This window comes from Drosophila busckii, chromosome 3R (genome assembly GCF_011750605.1).
Source record: "Drosophila busckii strain San Diego stock center, stock number 13000-0081.31 chromosome 3R, ASM1175060v1, whole genome shotgun sequence".
Taxonomy (NCBI): Eukaryota; Metazoa; Arthropoda; class Insecta; order Diptera; family Drosophilidae; genus Drosophila; species Drosophila busckii.
The window spans coordinates 12,891,190-12,911,750 of record NC_046607.1 but is presented as its reverse complement, the minus strand read 5'-3'; the positions used below and the strand labels follow the sequence as shown (position 1 = coordinate 12,911,750).

General features: G+C 46.2%; 6 protein-coding genes across 7 annotated transcripts; 2 read left to right on the top strand and 4 right to left on the bottom strand.

Moving 5' to 3' along the window:
- The first annotated feature begins 399 nt into the window (after positions 1-399).
- Positions 400-3,285, top strand: LOC108604513 (cilia- and flagella-associated protein 58). Its single transcript, XM_017994017.2, has 4 exons — positions 400-957; positions 1,019-1,636; positions 1,693-2,009; positions 2,074-3,285. Exons 1-4 carry the CDS (start codon positions 476-478, stop codon positions 3,258-3,260), a joined length of 2,604 nt encoding a protein of 867 aa, XP_017849506.1. The 5' UTR covers positions 400-475; the 3' UTR covers positions 3,261-3,285.
- Positions 3,249-6,195, bottom strand: LOC108604512 (cilia- and flagella-associated protein 58). The gene is made up of 7 exons (XM_017994016.1): positions 6,103-6,195; positions 5,833-6,052; positions 5,490-5,782; positions 4,987-5,435; positions 4,621-4,937; positions 3,606-4,567; positions 3,249-3,546 (listed from the first exon to the last, which is right to left on the bottom strand). Exons 1-7 carry the CDS (start codon positions 6,193-6,195, stop codon positions 3,271-3,273), a joined length of 2,610 nt encoding a protein of 869 aa, XP_017849505.1. The 3' UTR covers positions 3,249-3,270.
- A 246-nt stretch (positions 6,196-6,441) lies between these two features.
- On the bottom strand, positions 6,442-8,103 carry LOC108602468 (palmitoyltransferase ZDHHC16). The gene is made up of 7 exons (XM_017990591.2): positions 8,012-8,103; positions 7,803-7,950; positions 7,432-7,741; positions 7,159-7,370; positions 6,896-7,102; positions 6,715-6,833; positions 6,442-6,653 (listed from the first exon to the last, which is right to left on the bottom strand). The coding sequence occupies exons 1-7, from the start codon at positions 8,053-8,055 to the stop codon at positions 6,548-6,550; spliced, it is 1,146 nt and encodes a 381-aa protein (XP_017846080.1). The 5' UTR covers positions 8,056-8,103; the 3' UTR covers positions 6,442-6,547.
- Positions 8,104-8,226: 123 nt separating this feature from the next.
- On the bottom strand, positions 8,227-9,485 carry LOC108601286 (putative gustatory receptor 97a). Its single transcript, XM_017989186.1, has 2 exons — positions 8,520-9,485; positions 8,227-8,466 (listed from the first exon to the last, which is right to left on the bottom strand). The coding sequence occupies exons 1-2, from the start codon at positions 9,483-9,485 to the stop codon at positions 8,227-8,229; spliced, it is 1,206 nt and encodes a 401-aa protein (XP_017844675.1).
- A 9-nt stretch (positions 9,486-9,494) lies between these two features.
- Positions 9,495-10,944, bottom strand: LOC108602146 (26S proteasome regulatory subunit 10B). The gene has a single exon (XM_017990178.1). It carries the CDS (start codon positions 10,825-10,827, stop codon positions 9,625-9,627), a length of 1,203 nt encoding a protein of 400 aa, XP_017845667.1. The 5' UTR covers positions 10,828-10,944; the 3' UTR covers positions 9,495-9,624.
- Positions 10,945-11,087: 143 nt separating this feature from the next.
- LOC108604009 (probable Rho GTPase-activating protein CG5521) lies at positions 11,088-19,849 on the top strand. 2 transcript variants are annotated; one of them, XM_017993251.1, is made up of 7 exons: positions 11,088-11,656; positions 12,852-12,962; positions 13,442-13,459; positions 13,790-13,961; positions 14,020-19,026; positions 19,088-19,284; positions 19,342-19,849. In XM_017993251.1, the coding sequence occupies exons 1-7, from the start codon at positions 11,551-11,553 to the stop codon at positions 19,611-19,613; spliced, it is 5,883 nt and encodes a 1,960-aa protein (XP_017848740.1). In that variant the 5' UTR covers positions 11,088-11,550; the 3' UTR covers positions 19,614-19,849. The 2 variants fall into 2 exon arrangements, with proteins under 2 accessions (XP_017848740.1, XP_017848741.1); XM_017993252.1 differs by lacking the exon at positions 13,442-13,459.
- The last annotated feature ends 712 nt before the right edge of the window (positions 19,850-20,561 follow it).

Genomic DNA, 20,561 nt, shown 5'->3' with positions numbered 1-20,561 from the left:
TATATGCCCTGTTAAAGATTAAAAACTATAAAAAAAAATGTATAAGGGTGTGTAAATAATTTAAAGTCGGTATAAGCCGGCTATAGCTTTCTGTCTTTATGAATTCATTTTATGTTTAAAAGTTTATTAATATGTAATAACTATATAGCAGGAAATTAATTGCAGTGTTATATAATAATATAAATATTAATGTGTAATCATATATTTTCTGATTAAAACAAAGTAAAACTGTAAAACGAGTTAAATAAATATAATATTTTTCTTAAAACCAATTAATGTTAATGTTATCTAGCAGTCTTTTCAAAAATATTGTTTATTCAACACAATATTCTGTTACTATACAGTTTATCTTTTTTTTTGTTAAACGTGCTCTTTTTGTTTATTTTTTGTTGCACGTTTCCTTTGTTTGAATGCAGTTTGTTGCAATTGGTTTAATATATTTTTATATTACTCATCGAATACAAGCAATTTCAACATGTCGATTACATCTAGAAGATCCCGAAAGACAGATAAAAACTTGTCTCTAATTCTACAAAATGTGGAGGAAAAAGAGGTGGCGCAGCTAGATTTGATACAAGATCTGAACCAAGAGTTCTTCTTCAGAAGCTATGAGCTCATACAGGCGCTCATGGATGTGGATTCAGCTATAGCTGCCAAAATGAAGCGCTTTGTCGACATTATTGGCCGCATGCATCAGCTCTATGCGGCAGAAGTGGCAGAGGGCACTGACAGGAGAGAGCAAATTGCAGAAGCAAACCGGAAACTGCGTCTGGCGTTGGAGTCAACGGCCATGTCGAATAGCATGATGGATGAACTGAAGGAGTCGGTGGAAGAGGCGTGGCGCACAGCTGATTCGGTGCAGCACAGAGAGACCGTAAGGCAGCATAGTCTAAGGCAAGAAAGCTCAGCTTATGATCATAGCAAGAACAACATAGAAGTCGAACATGAAGCTCATCCGTAAGTTCTTTGACTCTATAAATTTGCATGCGAAACATAATTTGTGGTAATTTTTCTTTAGCAAAGAATTGCGCATACGCAGCTTAGTTTATCGTGAACGCGATCGGCTGGCTGGCGAGATTAAGGACTATCAGAAGCGCTTGGAGATTAATAGATATTATTCAGCGGGACTTGAACAGATTAATGAAAACCATCGTACCACAATAACCAAGCAGCATAACCGGCTCAAGGCAATGGAAGCTGATTTGTATACTGTTATGAATAAGAATCGCGTCAATATTGAACACTTGGAGGAGAAATTGTTAAGCATGAGAAGGGAATTGGAGGCACTAAATCAAACAAACGCAGAGCTGCGTGTTTTTCAGAGAAAATATGAAGAGTGTGGGCATCTCACGGAGGAGCTTAAGCATCGCACTGATCGCCTGACACAAGAGAACTATATGCTGCAAAAGCAGAATCATCGACTGGAGGAGGAAAAGTTTCAGTCTAAGGTGATAGCTAGTGGCTTAGAACATGACATAAAGACCGTGCAACGAGAAAAGGAATCTCTGGAGTTAATTAAGCAAGTACATCTACATGAAATTAAAAAGAAAGCCGATGTAAATGCGCTGCTCAGTCGACGCTTTATGCAAATTTCCAAAAAAAATCAAGATCTTATAGAGCAAGAGTCGACCATGAGGTAAGTCTGCTCTAACGACTTAATTAAAAATACTTATTCTGTACTATTATGTCTAGCCATCTGGTGGTGGTCGTTGAAAAGAAGCTGCTCTATGCCAACAGTAAGGTAGAAGAGGTTAAACGCCAGCGTGATGATGTAACACGTGAGCGAGAAAAGCTGAAAGTCGAAATTGTTACCTTGATGGATGCGCAGAGCAATCTGAAACATGATATATTCAATCAGCGCAATCAAATTCAAGATATTCAAGTGTTGCTAGATCGCGCCAATAAGACCTTAGACGAAAAGGATAACAAGATACATCATTTGCAAAAAGAGAAAGCAGAGCTAGTGTCGGAGACCAACGATCTTTCCAAAAACATCGAAGTCTTGGAGGGTAAGTGGCAGCTGCTTCAAAATAAAACCAGTCACTGCATGTTACCCTCAACTTGTAATTGCAGAAACGTTGCAGAACAAAAACGAACGCATTACCACGTTGCTTGAGAGACTACGACTAAAGCATGAGGAATATATAAGTGTCAAGAAGCAAATGGAACTCATTTTCAGTGAGAAGGCGGCTTTGGAGAAAAACTACACCACCTGCTGCAGAGATCGTCAGACTGTGCAATCGCTTAACTCCAAGTTATCCTTTCAGGTGAATCAGCTAACCACTCAGCTGGCCATTAACGAAAAGGACATGATTGGCTTAAGAAATCAAATCGATCAATTGAACAGCGCTGTCAAGCATAAGCTCAACGATATACACAGCAGGGATCAGCAGCTACAGCGCATGCGCGTCGAGGTACATGAAATGAAAATGCGCAGCGAGCAGCTCATCAGCACCATAGATCAGGATGAGAAGCGCTTCAAGCAGGTCAGCTGTAGCCTCGAAGACCTCAAAAAGGAAAAGAATCTAGTGGGGCTGCAAATGGTGCGACGCAATGATGAGTTAAAGCTGAAAAACGAAAAACTAAGCATGATGCAACTTGCTTTGGATCGCGGCACAATGCAGTATAATCAACGCATAGAGGACATACGTCTGCTCAAGCTAGAGATATCAAATTTACGCAGCTCGAATTCTTGCCTGGAGCGTGCGCTGACACAGACGAGCAATATGCGCCAGGAGGTGGTGCGGCTGGAGCGTCAACTCAATCGGGAACGCTTGCGTGTTACTGCGTTCACGGAGGAGATGAAGCATCCCTGCCACATACATCGCTGGCGTGTGACGTACGCCAAGGATCCAAAGAAGTTCGAGCTGCTGCGCAAGATACAGCTGCTGCTCAAGCGTAACATACGTCTAGGCATCGAACGCAGCCGTGTGCAAGCGCAATTGCAGGAGTCAGAACGTCGATATGAGAAGCTCAAGCGTCAGTTGCAATATGTGCCAGATCGCAGCATCGTAGATCGTCTTTGGAAGCAGCGGCACATCACTCACCAGCAGAGCCGCAAGATTAAGGCAATGCAGGCAGAGCTGAGCATCAACGAAATCGATTTGCAGGCACGCGAATGTCTCATCGATGTCTTTCAGCAAACGTTGAAAGATCAATTGATGCCCAACAAACCCAACACGGACGCTAAGCAAATGGTGCACTACACTATAAGGTCCAGTGAAGATAAAATATCAAGTGGCCCTCAGTTCTGTAGATGAAGTTTATTTGCTAAAGCAGCGTGCTGACCATCTTGAAGCCCGCACCCAAAGTGCGTGGCAGCTGAGCTGGCGCCGAGTAGCAATGCGCCTGCATTTGCTCCAACAACTGACGCTCCTCCATAAGCTTCTGCTTGCGTCGCTTCTCCTCAAGCAGCTGCACTTTCGTTTGTGCCAAGCTGCAGCGCAGCTCATCCAATTTAACCGCATTGGACTTTTCGTCAGCATCTTTGGCATTCAGCTCGGCCAGCAGCACCTTGAGCTTGCGTTCCTTCGCAGAAAGATTTGCCTGTAAGCAAAGAAGATTGAAATAAACTTTGATTTTTTTAACAATAATATAAATGCTACCTTGACAGTATTTAGCTCCGCCTGCACCTTGTGGCTGGGCAACTTGAGCATAAACTCCTTGAGCGCTGCATATAGCTGTTGCGCCTCGCTGAGCGCACGCTCGTGCTCCATGACCGCCACGTTTTGGGTAAGCAATTGCTTGCGCAGTATGTGAATGCGCTCGAGTAAATCCATTTTCTCGGGATCCTTGCCACGCAGCAGACGCCAGCGATGCACGTTCATGGGTGTCATCATCTCATCCTGCAGCGCGCGCGCCTTGATGCGCTCCTGATTCAGTATACGCTGCATTTGCAGCAGCTCCTGCCGCAAATCGGCAGCACTTTCTCGATCCGCACGCAACACATTGCGCTCTGTGCGCAAATTCTTAATCTCCACACACATCAGACGCATGTCATCCTGCTGCTGGCCGCATTGACGCTCCGCTTGATCGTGTGCATTCTGCAGATTTTCCAAATTGTGCTGCAGTCGCGCGTACTCCTCGTTGCGCTTGGTCAGCGCTGCGCTTATCGAATTCTTTTCGTTCATCAGATTGTCAACTTCTTTGCGCAGACGCGAAAGGCGCTGCTCATCCTCCTGCAGCGACTTGGCATGTCGATCGTTTTCCTTGCGCTTGTCCAACAGCTCCGCCTTGGTGTGCTGCTGCCCCAGCTGAGCATGACGCACATCGTTGCGCAGCATGCGTCGCTCCTTTTCCATGCGATCGATTTGCAGCTGCAGTTTGCTCAGCTCGCCATCGCGATAGCTTATCTTTGCCTTCAGCGCCTCAATTTGTGACTGCAGATTGCTCAGCTGATCTCGCAGCTTCTGCCGATCCTCATCAGTTGTTTGTAGCGCGCGCTGCAGACTCTGACGCTCGTTGGCCAGCACATCATGTTGCTGCTGAAACTTAGCGCACTTGGCCTCCAGGTCGCTTATGGTGCGCTTCAATTCAATTTCGTAGTTCTCCTTAAGATGTATATCATCTGCAATCAAAGCCATAAATTAGTCAGCATAGATTCTTCAAAAGCTAACTTACTTTGCAGCACATCCAGCTTGTCCATCCAATGTTGTATTTCATCCAACTTCTTTGATTTCTCCTTCTTGAGCTTTTTCAAGTCCTCTGCTTGCTTTTTGATCTTTATATCCATGGTGCTGATAATGTCCTTAAGCGCGCGCACCTCATGCTGAGATTCCTGATAGCAAGCATTGCTTTGTTCTGCGCTGCGATGCTCGCACTGCATGTCACGCTTGAGCACATCACGCTCCTTGGTTAGGTTCTCATTGTTCTTCTCAAAGTGATGCACAACGCGGCGCATAGACTCCAGCTCCTTGTCCTGTGTGCCCAGCTGAGTTCTGCAAGCAAATCAAGCTTAAGCAAGGCTTAGCTGTTCTGTTTACTTACTTGAGTCGCAGATTTTCCTGCTGCACTTCCTGCTTGGACATTTCCAGGCCGCCATATTTGCGCGCAATTGTTTCCTGCGATTTGCTAAGCTTGGCATTTTCCTGGCGCTGCTTTATGAGCTCGTCTTCGCGTACTTTTAGCAAATTAATGCGCTGCACAAGCGCACGTTTGTTCTTGTCACGCTCCTGCACTGTATACTCCAGATCCACTGTCAGCTTGGCCAGCTTATTGCATGTGGCATTGTGTAGTGTGTTCAAGTGCTCCAGATTCGTTTTAAGCGAGAGTATCTGCAGGTTTTGTCGCACTTTGACTTTCGTCAGATGCTCGTTGTTTGATTTGATGTGAGCAATTTGCTCCAAGTATTTGGTCTCATCGCTTTTCATTGTGTTTAGATCCTTGGTGAGTGCATCGCTTTTGCGCTTCAAGTTGCAAGCATCTGCTGAAGTTTCCTGCAATTACAATCGCTAGTTAAGCATATGATTTTTATTATAGTCGTAACTTACATCCAATAATTTGAGTATCTCCTTATTCTTGGCCTCCAGTGTTTGTATATTAGTCTCTACTTCAGCCGTATAGGCGCGCTGTATTTGCAGTCTTTTGTTCAGATCCTTGATTTCCTCGTTTAGTTTATCGCGTTCCTTGCCATCGTCACGTTTGCTGCTTAATGATTGTCCCCGTTCGTTGAGAAACGCCACCATTTGCTCTGAAGAGTCGAGCTTTTGTCGCAGCGCCAGCACTTCATCCTGAGCGGATTGCTCACGTATCTGTGCAGCATCCTTCTGCTTCCAGGCACCCTCTATAAGAGCAAATCAGTAAGGCACTCTTTTCAAATACATGAATACGCACCTATGACACCACGCAGCTCCTCAACCGTAGCCATATCCAATTTACTCAAGCGCGCTGCATTCTCCAGTCGTGCTTCAAGCTCTGCAATCTGTTCACGCAGCTCCTGCGAGCGTCCCTCCTCCAGGCGCAAATCATTTTTATAGCGTGTGCCACAGATGAGCAAACGCTGCACATTGTCTGCATTGTTGGGCGTATCCTTCTGTCGCAGCGCCTTTGTTGCCTATATATCTTACTTTACAGACTGTGCTTTTCATTATTTCATATGCTTACCTCTGGTATCTTTTCACCAAGCTCTCTATAAAAATCATCATCAAAGTCATCTGGCACCAATGGCTCATCTTCAGAACCGGAGGCCTTCGACATGATTCGCAATTGGTTTTCACTTTAAATATTTGTATCGACAAAACCGGTCAGAGTTGGCGTCCTGGCAACAAGTTGCAGTGGCTTGAGGTTTCCTAACAACGGCATATACTCAACAAGTTCATTTTTAACACTAGCTTGGAAATATTTATTTTTTTAGTTAGTGAGCTTGTTTATTTTTAATGGGCAAACATTTCTATGGAAACAGTTAATTGTTACTTAGCTGCTTGATACTAATATAATAATTTATTTTTAAATTTTAATCTATTGGAATCGTTTGTAGCTAGCAATTAAACTATGTTGCCATGCTGACATCACAAAAGCTTGCATTCTGCGTTGGAACGCAGACTATGGACTATGGCCACTCATCTTCAAAGGGCGCATCGTGCACAGTATGGAAGCTGAGTCCATTACCCTCCGGCTTGTGCCACGAAGGCAAAAGCACAGTGCGCCAAAAAGATCTATGAATATTTTGTACCTTAGCATAACAATGGACATACAATTTAATTACAGCTTACAAACCTGCCACGCACAAGTCCTAGAAAGAGTTTCCAGTTCTTCTTAGTGCCAAAGTTATAGGGATTAATGTATATGCGTTCTTCTTGTAGCAAACGCTTGCTCTCAGCTTGGTTAATGTGTGCCTTTAAAAAAACAATACCATTAGATTTTAAAAGCTATTCCATAGGTAAACTTTAATATTCACCTCTACGCTTGTCTCTCCTCTTGTAATGAGTTTTGCGTGCCAAGTGCAAAGAGTGCCTAGTGCCATGACTACAGCCACATTGGTAAACGCCATAAACCACAAAGCACGTCGTCGTATGACCGATGATGCCTCCAAGTCTACAACTGGCGTAGGCAAATTATGCACAGCTGGCGGCATTAGTATATCATCGTACTCATGTGGATGTGTCTATAAATACATTTTTGATTATTAAATTTCATTGCACTGTGTTTTTATACACTTACCACTGGAATTACGTGACCGCTTAAGTTAAATTTCACAGGCTGACCCTCGAGAGGCTCGACTTCCGTCCAGCTTTCGGTGTGATCCAGCCAAAGATACTTGTGGCCTATTTCCAAGCCTGCTATAATAAGAAATAGGCAGCCTGCCGTAGTGTATAGCATATAGAGAAAAAAGTAGCGATGATTGGCATATCCCACGCAATTATTAAGCCAGGCTAAAAGTATATAAATTGCATGTATAACAAATAACTTTAAAAAGCTGCTCTTAATACTTACGACAATGATGGTCCATTTTTAAAATACAACGATTACACACTGAACAATGATGAGTACGCGGCGGCTTGGGTGTAATGCACTTGGCACACATGCTCACCGCCTCTACAAGGGATACACCTTCCGGCGGATGACCAGCCGGAGTTTTCACAGCCATCACATAATGGAATATGATATTTAACAGCAGCCAATTGCCCACAACAAGCAGAAAAATTGTTACCGCTTGGCTTTTTGCCCACCAAAAGGGAAATCCTATCCAATAGGCAATGCTAACGACGGCAGTGGTTAAAATAGCAACACCAATAACAAAGAACTGCAATGAGGTCAGGTCAACTTAAATGCACTGAAAATTGCATGCGCATAGCAAAACTTACTGGACCAAGACAATGTGTGTAGTTGTCCACAAACCAAATTATGGGCGTCAGCAGTACATCAACGCCATAAGAAGAGTCCATATGTGCATTGAACGTGAGCGAGTGCCAGCAGTGCTTCATATAGGACCAGCGTAACGCTAAAGTGGAGCTGCCGGCAATACTTACGCATTTAAAGCAACAAAGTTATTTAGAAGATTAAAAGTACTTACAGTATGTTGTGTGTGGAGTTGGCACGCCATTTAATACGCGCCATTTTGTTAACTTTTTACTTATGCTTAAAAATCTTAATAATACAATTGCCTCTTGCTATTTTACATGCTAAAAATTTTGCTTGTTTATATACAGCTGTTTTAACTATCGACTGACCACCACATTGAAACAGCCCTTATCGATAACGCGCTACGTCGAATTTAAATTCAATACGTTACTTCAGCGAGAATCTGAGCGTTAGGTCGTTTTGTATCAGAAACAATAAGAAACCAGCGACTGTTGCAAAAATCTTGCTGACCAGTGTGCCGTCCAGCTCCAGAAATTGCAGCGGCTTCAGGTTGTATTGAATCGTGCGGACTTGCAACCAAAAGGCGTCAACCTCTTGCTTGAAGCGCACATCCACCACAGAGTGCTGCAAACTGATTTGCTGCAGCAGGCAACCCGTTTCATTCGCCTGTAAAGATTATTTAATTTTATTTGTATTTGTGTATGTTTGTATATGAATACCTCGTCTAGCGCCTGTTGACTGAGACGCGACAGGAAATAGAATTCGGAAAGAGCTACCACTAGAAACACAAAGTGTACAGCGGGTTGGGTAATGTCGTAGATGTTTTCAGTAAATATATAATCCGCTGCTGCCTGATATTGCGTATAGAAGCCAAGTGTGGTGATAACCAAATTGAGAGCCAGTGAAATGACCAGCGAAACACCCGTTAGTTTCAAATAAGACATGGAGTTAGTTGTGGTGTGTGTAAATTTGATAGCGAGCTCGTCCAATCGGTCGGCCAGTTCGCAGAAACGTTGCATGCGATAATAAGGTTTCTGCAGCTGGAGCTCCAATGGTGTTTGTAATCTATTTACTTCCAATTGAATATCGCGCAGCAAAACATTAATTTGTCTTAAGATTCCTGTGGTCAGCATGATGCTGCCAAAGAAACAGTTGTTCACTTGATTACCCAGATAAATTGGCAACATGGTGCCAAATGTATTCATCCAGCTGAGCTTGGAAAACTGCAGCCAGTCATAAATTATTAATGTTAGCAGCATGATCAATGGAAAACCAAACAATTTAAAAACTTCCAACAAGAGTGCGTGCTTTATGGAGTCGAGTGTAATGTCAAGTCCATTCAAGGTGCTCAATAAAGGCAAATTATTTTGGTAACGCAGCGTGGCCGCCATGGCTAACCATTGGGTGATATAGTTTATCAAGCACAGGCACACATTCATATAGCAATAAATCTTAATAACATCGCGCTGACTAATATCATCATTTATATAGTCTGTCCACATGAGCTGCACGTAGAATACAGCGAAGAGCGTGGCGACAACAAGACAGTAAATGCCCAACGGTATACTTAACAAAAATTTCGCACGTTTACGACTGTAGTAACCCGGGAACAAGCCATATATTGCCAATTGCAACATAGAAGCCTTTACACAAGCGTGGAGAACGCTGCTGGTTGTTAGAGACATGACTTTAGACACTAAACTATGCGCAGCAGCGATTTAATGACATTCGATTAAGTGGCCTGCTTATCTAACATCTCTTAAATGCAATTAACAAATTACATGTTCAGCGCTTATGCTCTATTTACATATTAAAGTGATTTGTTTAGATGGGCTTGTAGTCCAGTTTGGTTTCAAGCTTCTTGTTGTCGGCAGTCTTGCGTACAGCCTTCATGAAATCCTCCTGTATGACATACTCGCGGTCTTCGCGTAAGGCAAACAGACCCGCCTCGGTGCAGATATTACGCAGATCGGCGCCATTGAATTGGTCCGAGAGCTTAACGACAGCTTCATAGTCGATTTCGCCTTTCTTGGCTAATGGGGCAGCATGTATCTTCAAAATGTCCAAACGGGCCATTTCATTGGGCAATGGAATTTCAAGTTTACGATCCAGGCGCCCGGGACGCATTAGTGCTGGATCTAGGGTGTCTGGGCGATTGGTAGCCATTATGATTTTAACTTGGCCCAGAGCATCGAAGCCATCCATTTGGTTCAGCAGCTCCATAAGCGTGCGCTGAATCTCGCGATCAGCCGAAGTGCCCTCGGAGAAGCGACGTCCGCCTATAGCATCGATTTCATCCATAAATATAATGCACGGCTGATGATCACGTGCATAGGAGAACATTTCACGTATCAGACGTGCACTTTCGCCAATATACTTGTCCACAATGGCCGAGGAGACGACCTTTAGAAAGTTGGCGTCCAGCTGCGAGGCAATAGCACGTGCCAGCAAAGTCTTACCCGTGCCGGGTGGACCATACAGTAGACAGCCCTTGGGTGGATTGATGCCCACGCGCAAAAAGAGCTCTGGATTATTGAGGGGCAGCTCAATAACCTCGCGCAGCTCGCGTATCTGGTCAGCAAGTCCACCTATGGCAGAATAGTCAATGTTGCCCGGATCCTCATGCGACATATTATACACCAATGGGTCCACCTCACGGGGAAGAAAGCGCATTATGGTCAAAGTTGTCATATCCAAAGCGACACGAGTCCCGGCCTTCAGCTTTTCCTTGTTGAGCTGCCGGCGACAGCCAACCACATAGCGTGGGCCATTTGCCGACTTGACAATAAAATTATCAGGAGTAAGCTGCTTGAGCACCTCACCCAGCATTTGGCCTACGCTTTGTAATGCCTTCAGGTCATCCTCCGACTTTTCAAATACTAACTGGGATGCCTTGTGCCTGTCGCGCAACGCTTTTAAGCCAGATTCTAACTCACGATGCTCAAGCAATTTGGCACGGTAGTTCTTTAGTGCCCGCACACGTTCTTCATCCATTGGTGGACGCGCTGTTGCTTGCACTTGGGCCATTTTGTTAATTTTAATAAATTTTTAACTCAAATGAAGGCTTTAAAAGTGCAAATCACGTTTAACGTTTTTGACGTTTCAAAATTCAGTGAAAAAAATAGAGTTGCCGCCTTTTGCGGCACACAAGCAGTGTGACCGTTGGCTGGCAAAGTTTTATATGAGTATCGATACTAATTTGCGTATTATTGTTTTGTACTCGATATCAGATAACTTCTGCTCACAGATAAAATAAATTTCGTAAAAAACACACGCAAAAGTTGCACTCGTGTCCCGTGCTTTAATATTTATAATGTTTAATGATGTGTATTAAGTCGTTTAATCTAAACTATAACAATATCAAATGCGTTGTTACTTCCAAAAGACAGTCGCTGGGTGCAAGTGCAATTAGCTGGCAGAAAGAATGAATAGCAAAGCAATAATTTACAACAAACTGCGAAAAGCTCCAGCACCCAGAGAAACAATAACAGCAACAACAACAGCAAGAGTAAATTCGACGTATGGTTGTTTGCTGCACGGGCGGGAATTGTTAATAAGCTATACGTTGGCTTCTGGGCGCTCCGCTGGACACACAAAAAAAGTGCAAAAAGAAAGTATAAAACGCAGGTGCCTCTCGTCGGAGTGTGTGTGTGTTTCGTGTGTGTGCGGATTTATTTATGTTTAGCAACGAAAATCTAACGAAATAGTTTAAGAATGTTTGTGTGCAAATATTAAGTATAAGAGTGCAAAATGTTTACAAAGAAATCACACGCTGATGTTAAGAAGTCAACAGCGAAGCTGCAAGATTGCAAAAAGGATTCGGCCTCACGTTTGCGACACCTACGCACAATTTTAGGTAAAGTTATTAAACAATATTTTCAATGTCTCTGCTATAAGTGTGTGTGCGTATGTGTGTGTGTGTGTGTGGTTGTGCATTTATTGCTTTTGTTTGTGTAGGCGTTCGTCTGTGACCATTGCCATATAAAATGAACCAATTTTTGCCAAGCTTATAAATTGTTGTTTTATTAAACATGATAAAACTACCTACAGTCGCTAATGCTATTTCCTGCTGAGCGAAACAACTTTACATATACATATGCAAACAGCATATCGCAACAAATAGCAACGACATTAATTTATGCACAAAAACCAACAAAAAAATAGAAAAGAAAAACAATAACAACAAGCAGGCAAAACAACAATGTGTGAAAAAGTTAGCTGCAAAGATAAATGCGGCACAAATAATTATTACAAAGCTAACAACGGCAATTGTTGACTGAGTGGCAGCATTGTTGGTAACAAACACAGACACACACACACACACACATACATGTACATAGCCAGTTGTAAATATGCGCCTGCTACTCCCCCCGTCTTTGACTGTTAATGCGCTGTCTGTTGTTGTTTAACTTTCTTTTTGTGTCATTGAACGCGCCGGCGATTTTCAAATCGCTTAACATGGCCAGCAAATTCTCAATCCTCAACAGGTGCCTATATTTCACGCTGTTTTATCTGCTACTTTGTTGTTGTCAATTGGCATAGACACACACACACGCACATATATGCATACACATAGATATAGGTTTTTTCTTTCTACAATTGTTTGTAAGTTTATCAACACATTTCTGCGTTGGTTTGTATTTTTCTGTTCGTTTTGGCCTTCTACGAAACCAGTTTTTAAGATTTCTTGCGCGCTCTCTCTCTCTCTTTCTCTCTTGGTTAAGCTTTCTTCTGTTTTGCTGCGTTTTCCCCCTTACCCCAGCGCTCTCATCATTGCGTTCATCTACCAGCAGCACCCTTGGCACTGATTCATTAAACGTCTAAACCGCTATATAACTGCGGTTTTGTTTATTCGTCATAGTTTATTTTCTGGTGATAAATTTTCATATAATACTCACCATATAACGTTTACATTTAATTTGTGCTGATTCTCTGCTTTTATTTAACAATCAATATCAATATCAAGACTTGTGTAATCCTTGGCAACAAGTGGTTAAGAAATTATGGCAATCAATATAATGAAACTTATTTTATTTTCACTCTCTTTGCAGATAATGTCGATTATGAAGAGTCCAAGTCGCTGTTCGAGACAAATTATAGCCATGTCTACTTTATACTCTACGACACTTTCATTCAGGCCGAGGCAAATCTCAAGCAAAAAGGTAATTAAACTAGCGCAAAAACAAAATGTCTATAATGGTCTTATACACTGTTATTTTGTCTGCAAAAAAAGTTAAAGTTGAAATGCAGTTAGCTCAGCTTTTCTGCAACGCGTTTTGATTTCTTTTATGCAAGGGCGTCCTAAAAGGGGGTTCAGAAAGAATCTGAAGTTTTTGCAGCTGATGCCCTTGAATTTTTAGAGTATTCTTAACTCAACCACGTTTCTCTTTGTGCTGTCCTAATTTCTCTAATCTATGTTTTACAATTTGAAAAAGTAACAAAAAAAAAACAAACGCGTTTAAATAATTATTATTGCTGCTTGTTTGTGTCTTTTATCTTAATGGTTTTAGTTTCATAAATTTCGCAGCGTGTGCTAGCATAACAAAAACGTTGTGGCTATGCTATATATACAAACAAAAAAATGGGTGCTAAATTTTAATATCTTCTATTTTTCTATCTATTCGTAATTTCTTATCTGCAGAACTTCCGTTTCACATTGGTAAGTTTGTCTCGACTTTGAAGCGTTTGCATATTAAAAAAAACATTTTTTCACTTTCATAACATATAATTTTTGATATGTTTATGGTTTATTTAACGCATTGACTTCTTGGAGTGTTTGCCATTCATTTTGCTTCCAATAATTATTTTGTTGAATTCCTATTTAGCGGCCTCTACCTTAAGCACCTGCATTGTCTCTGTCTCTTTCACACACACATACACATACACATTATTTAGCATTTTATGCTCGTTCCGTTTGCTTGGGATAAACAAATTGCATGGAATGCAAACGCTATTTTTGATTTTATATTAATTTTATGTTATTATTTAGTGCACAAAGCGCATCGCGAGGAACTGGACGGCTCGCTCTGGTTGCTGGAGAAGATACTATGCCTGCTGCCGGAGCTGCTCGCCCGACGCTGGCAATGTCACTCGCTCAGCCGCATTATGGCCAAGCTGCTGCATTTGGGCAACTCGCCCAAGCTGCGACGCGAGGGTGTCAAGTGAGTGTTGAATAAATTCAGAGGGGTGCAGCGTATGCTAAACTTTTACTTTTTGCAGATACTTCTTGCTGTGGTATCAAACGCTGGGCGAGAATGCGCCCGGCTATGTGCATGCCATGTATGCGGATCTAATACCAGGACTTATAGTGCCACAGAAGGGAGTGCTGGGTCCAGATACTGAATTCAGCGCTACAGACTTTCTAACGCATCCGAATATGAAAGCAGACGGCGGCATGGCTTCCGTATTTCATGACAGCGCCTTTTCGCATCCAGTGCAGAGTTCCGAGCTGGTGGCATTGCTGCCGCCCTCATCCAGCGAAAAGTCAGCGCCACCAGATCCACGCGATGGACTCGAAGTTCTACTCAATAGCATGGTACAAACCGCCGCCTGCCTGCGCTGGCGCGACAATCGAGCGCAGAAGGATCATCGCGCATTTGCGTTTCTGCTGCAGCGCTTCAAGGAGGTCTTTTTGCCTGTGTTCTCGCCCAGCTTTGATGCCAGCACTTCCATATACAATCCACGCCTGGAGCTGCCTGTGATGCGTGCCATACACAAAAAGGAGGAGGTGATGGCCTCCTGTGTGGTGGTGCTCATCAACTGGGTGTCGCGTTTTACGCACGAGCGCTTGCTTAGCCATCGTCTGGACTGTGCGCTGCAGATCGAGGGCGTGGATCATGCTCGCCTGCTGGGCTATCAGCAGGGCCTGATAGTGCGCGATGTTTTCTATGTGAGCCGTGAGAACATTAACTTTGTGCACGAGGTTTATCGTCAGGCGTTTCTGCTGAACTTCACCTCGAAGGCGCAAATCGAGGCAATACGCACCGCCATTGCGGTCTACAGGGATTGGATGACGGGCAGCACACCGCCGCCGTTTCTGCTGGAGCCCAACGATGATGGCCAGTCAGGCATGTTGCATACGCCGAACAGCAACAGCAATGCAGGCGGCACGCCACGCAGTCAGCGCCTGCGCACGCCCTCCTATGTGGGCGCCATGCAGCAGCAAGGCAGCAAGGAGCAGCAGCTGGTGCTGCGCGCGGGCATGCAAAACGTACTCCAAGTCTTTGTCACGAATGCAGCGAATGTTTTCCTAGTGAACACGGCTAATCTGAACATTTGCTTTCCCGCACGCACACGCGATCATCACTCGACGCCGCTGCAGGAGCAAACGGAGATATGCAAGAAGGTGCTGAACGTCTATCGCACCATGGTGATGAACACGCGCATGGAGTCGCGCACCTGGGAGCAGCTGCTGCTTGTGCTGCTGCAGGTCACCTCGGTGGTGTTGCATCAGCAGCCGCCGCCCAGCGGCGCCAAGTGCGCCAATTTGGGCGGCATACTCGGCTCGGCTATATTCCAAACGCTGATAGTCACCTGGATACGCGCGCATACCAATGTGCCGGTCAATGTGCTGCTCTGGGAGAAGTTTCTCAATGTGCTGCAGTCGCTGACGCATCGCGAGGAGCTGATCATAGAATGGAACAAGACCATACAGACGTTGACGCGCGTCTTTTCGCGTTATACCTATGGAATTAATCTGTTGGATTTGCCGCTGGACCGCGTGGCCGAGAGTCGCGGCAAGCGGCGGCGCATTGGCAGCGTGTGGCAAGCGGGCGGCAGTGGCAGCGGCAGCAACAGCAATGTGGTCAGCCAGGCGCAGCGGGAGCGTGACTCGAACAGCAGTCGCTCCGAGGAGAGCTCGCAGACGGGCAGCAACAGTCAGGCGCCACTGCTGCCCACAACGCAGCGTGCGCATCATCAGCATACGCAATCGCAGGGCGGCGTGCCACAAGGATCGCGTACGCTGCCGCTGAGTCCGCTGCTGAGCCGCAGCTACAGCGAGGGCAGTTTGGCCTCAGCTGCGCGCAACTCGCGCATGCGCATGCGACGTCGCCAAACAGCGCAGCCAAGCGCCTCTAAGATTGAAATTGAGCTTGAGCCTGTGCAGCAGCAGCAGCAGGATATGCGACGCGCCATGTCGCTGGACTCGCTGGCGCCGCCAAGCAAGCCACGTCAACGCCAACGCTGCAGCTCACAGCAGCAGGAAGACTTTGCCACTGAGGATGGTGAAAGTGGCGCTGGCTCGCGCTCGCCCTCGCCCACAGCCAGCAGCGGCATTGAGGGTGGCAGCATTAAGGATGCGCAGCTGCAAATCGATGTGTTGGCCGCTGAGGATAACGACAACTCGGGCAGCTTTGGTGGCGGCTCTTACAACTCGGATCGCCGCTCTATTATGCTGGGCGGCGCTGCCACGGGCTGGCTGCCCGACTCCACCTCGATTATGTGGAAACGCATGCTGGGCGCGCTGGGTGATGTGAATCGCATTAACAAGTCGGAGCTGCATGCGCAGGTGTTCAAGCATTTGCTCGAGATGACGCAGAATCTAATCAAAATCAAACAGAATCAAGGCATATCGACGGACAATCAGAGCACGCCGGCGCCGCCGACGCTAGTGCCGCCCATAGGCGTGGTAGCGCCTTGGTGCTATGGTGCGCTCACACTGGAGCGCAGCTTCAAGAAGGGCAAGCTCTGGGCGCTGCAGCTGCTCTGCTCGCTGGCGCTGCAAGGCGCCATTGGGCTGCCACAGTTGCCTTTGTTCTATCATGCGCTGCATCAGCTGCTGACGGGTGAGGATCGTGATTTGATTTATGCTATAATGAAGCATCTGGAGGGTCCACGTCTGCTCAGTTTGCTGCTGCCGGGGCACACGCTGCTGCTGCTGGATTTGGTGCATGCCAGCGCCATTTTGCTGACTTCGCTGGAGGTGACGCGCAGCACGCCGCGTGCTGAGGTCGCCTCGCTGCTGGGCTCGCTGCTTTGCTATCCGCCCACGCTGCTGCCACGCCCCGTGCTGCAGCCTACAGCGCAGCAATTCGAGCTAATGGAATGCGCTGATCTGCAGGATCATATACTGAACATAATGCTGCGTTGCGCGCGTCGTGAGCCTTCGGCCAAGGCGCGCTGCATAGCGCTTTGCCAGCTGGGCCAGTGGCTGCTGCTGAGACTGTCGCAGCCGCAGCAGCAACCGCATGCGCCTCCACGTGGCCAGTTCCAGCAGACGGTGCCGCATGCCAAGCATGTCACCCCACCCAAAGCGAACACCAATTATCATCCACGCATACGCGAAGTGTTGCAAGTGCTGTTGCAAGCGCTGCAGTTCAAGCATCACACAGTGGCTGTCATAGCTGTGGACGCGCTGAAGCTGTGCGCGGAGCGTGGTGCGCAGCTGGCGGCTGTGGAGCGTCTGCCGCAGTTGATCATCAGCTCGCTGTGTCGTGCGCTGGAAATACAAAACGTAAGCAAGCCCAAGGATGCGGACAAGGTGGTGCTAACCTCACTGATGCTATGTCTGGGCGAATTCTGCATGGCGATACCTGCAGCGGTGATGCTGACGCCGTACAACGAGCAAGGCGACACGCTGGTGTTGCAAGTGCTGCGCGTGCTGCTGCAAGTGGCCTCAGCTGCGCCCAGGCACGAGCGCGTTAAGCTTACGGCGGATGATGACTTTGATATGCATATAGCGCACGATGATCTGCAGGGCGATGGCAAATTGCCCGAGGCGAGCTATCAGACGGCGGAGACTATACACGCCTGCATTACGGCCATAAAGCTGTGCGCACGCGCCGTGGCCATGCAGCTGGTCACGCATCTGGGTCACTTTCCCATGGGCATTGGCGCTTCACGTTTGAGTTCCATGGTGGAGGAGCAGGATGACATTTATAACAGCAGCGGCATTAATACGCTGGAGCGTCGTGACTCCATGGAGCTGCCCTCGGTGGTGAATGCACAGAATCTGCAGCTCTTTATGCTGAACGCTGGCTTGGTGGCCAGCTTCATTGAGCTGCCTACGCTGAAGCTGCCAGGCGGCGGCATTACCGCTGGCCTAATCACAGCCGAGAAGCAGGTGCGCGTGCTTATGCGTGATTTGAATGGCAAAGCCTGCTGGGATGCCTCCATACTCTACTCGGAGCCGCGCAAGGCTGAGCTAAAGCTTGCGCCCACGCCGGACTGCAGCTTGACGCCAGTGTCGCTGCAGCTGCCGCGGCACACGCTGCGTCATCGTTCGCCAGGCGTGCTGCCGCTGGCTAAGGATGCAGCGCCAGATTTGGATCAGCTGGATGATATGCTCGCCTATATTGGACACACCAGTGCAGAGTGCGTGCCGCCCAGCGTTACGCAGCTGAATGCGCCCAGCTGCAGTCCCCTGGGCAGCGGCCATGAGGCGCAGGCTATATCCGTTATACTCAATCAGCGCCAGCTGGAGCAAGAGCATCTGACTGCGCAGCCCTTGAAGCATGCCGACTCCAGCTGCTCACTGCACAGCGCCAGCGTGAGCCATGACTCGGGCAGCTTGTCCGCGCGCTCGGAGTCGCCGTTCCAGTACTGCCGCCTGCTCTTCTCGCATCTGGGCTTGGCTGGCTGGGAGCGACGCTCACGCACGCATTTGCTGCAGCGCAGCGAGAAGCTGCTGCGCGAGCTGCGCAATGTCGACTTGCAAAAGTGTCGGGAGACACACAAGATGGCTGTCATCTATGTGGCCGCCGGGCAGGAGGACAAGAGCAGCATTTTGCGGAATACCAGCGGCAGCAGCATGTACGAAATGTTTGTCTCTGCGCTGGGCTGGGAGATTGAGCTGGAGACGCACAATGGTTTTCTGGGCGGGCTGCCGCGTCAGGGCTGCGGTGCTACGGCGCCTTATTATGCCACGCCATTTTTGGAGCTGGTCTATCATGTGGCCACGCGCATGCCCTCGGACTCATCGGAGGCGCTGCTGCTGAAGACGCGTCATCTGGGCAACGATGAGGTGCACATTGTGTGGAGCGAACATCATCGTGACTACAGACGCGACATTTTGCCCACGGAGTTTTGTGATGTGCTCATTGTCGTCTATCCGCTGCGCAATGGATTATTCCGTGTCACAGTGAATCGCAAGGCTGAGGTGCCTTGGTTTGGACCGCTGGCCAACGAGAGTGTTGTCAGCGGCGCCTGCCTGGCCACGCTCATACGCGCCACGGCCATCAATGCGAGTCGCACCAAGCGCGCTGCTCTGCCGCTCTATCAGCAGTTGTAAGTTACGGATTGGCTGCAGCTCCAGATTTCCATTTCATCTAATTCATTTTCATTGCAGCTATGAGGAGCGCAATCGTTCGCTGGACAGCGTCTCGTCGCGCTATAAGGAGAGCACTACCTTTGAGGACTTTGCCAGTCGCATCTACAATCCCATGCCCATGTCCAGTCTGGGCACCTTGCGTGAATCCAATGCCAGCAGCTCTGGCGCGCCACTGGCAGCTGCTTTGATAGATCACAATCGCGCCTCAGTTAAAGGTAAGTCCAATGCTTATGCAACTGAAAATTTGTATTGATGCTTTTGTTGCTTGGCAGGCTGGGTGCAAGCATCTATTGATGCCACGCCCACAATAGCACTGGCGCCTTCGCCTTCGGCTGGCTCCACAGCAGCCATGGAGGCCAATACTATGAGTGCACTTACTTCGGCCTCGCCACGCGGTCCAAGGAAACTGGGCGCACCCTTCAAGAGCATCACCAAGAAGCATTCACTGCAGCAGATCGTAGTCGGCGGCAGCAGTGCAGGTGGCAGCACCGGTGGCGAGACGCCGCCGGACAGTCCAACGCTGCCGTTGCGTCGCATCAAATAGACTTTTGGCCAATGTATCCTATCTACAACACATACACACTCAGAACTATTTCCGCTAACTCTGTACTCATTCCCCGCTAGTAACAAATATCCCAGAGCGAGGCCACTTCGCTGTCTGTCGTCCTTGCAGCATTTGCCGCGTTCTATATTGAAAATGAATAGTATTGCAAAAACAACACGTTTCCTGTTATGTTATTATTATTACTCTAACTTATTATGCTAAACACAATTTTGTTGCTAATTTAGTTAAACTAATCACTGTATTTAAATTATTTATTTGCCAAGATTCCAATTTTCCAATTGATACTCGTTAAGCCTTAAAGATTTTTGATTTGCATTATTTACATTTATTATACTACTATTATTATATTTTGTACAATTTCGATTGCGATACCATGTTACGTCCACTAAAATATTTATTGTCTATGCTCCAAAGTGTACATTTTCAATAATTAATTTAAACACTTTTAATGTAATTAACCTAATTTTACGTTCATTGAGCTTTACACATTTAAGTGCATATCGTTAAGCAGTCTAAACTCTAATTGCCTTTATTTTATAACAATTATTTGGCTTTGTTTGTTGTGCTCTTATGTAATATTCACTAATACATCAATTTTATATGCTTGCAAGTTCGCAGAACTTAACTCGCTGTATTCTAATAACTTTTATATACATTTACAACATATTTTCTGTTTCACAACTTGAGTTATTCGCACAAAGCAGCAAATCAATCAAAATTTCGTTTAAGCGTATTACAGTTCTGAAATTAATATTAAAACATTTACTAGTAGTATTACGAGATCGAGCTCTATGTATAGAAAATATAGTTTTAAGTATTTCAAATCAACAGTCGCTGGTGTAAATCAGTCGATGAATCTATTTACCAATATTGTTCAAACAGAATCGGGTTTTAATTATATGTATGTAAACAAAACAACAACAAGTG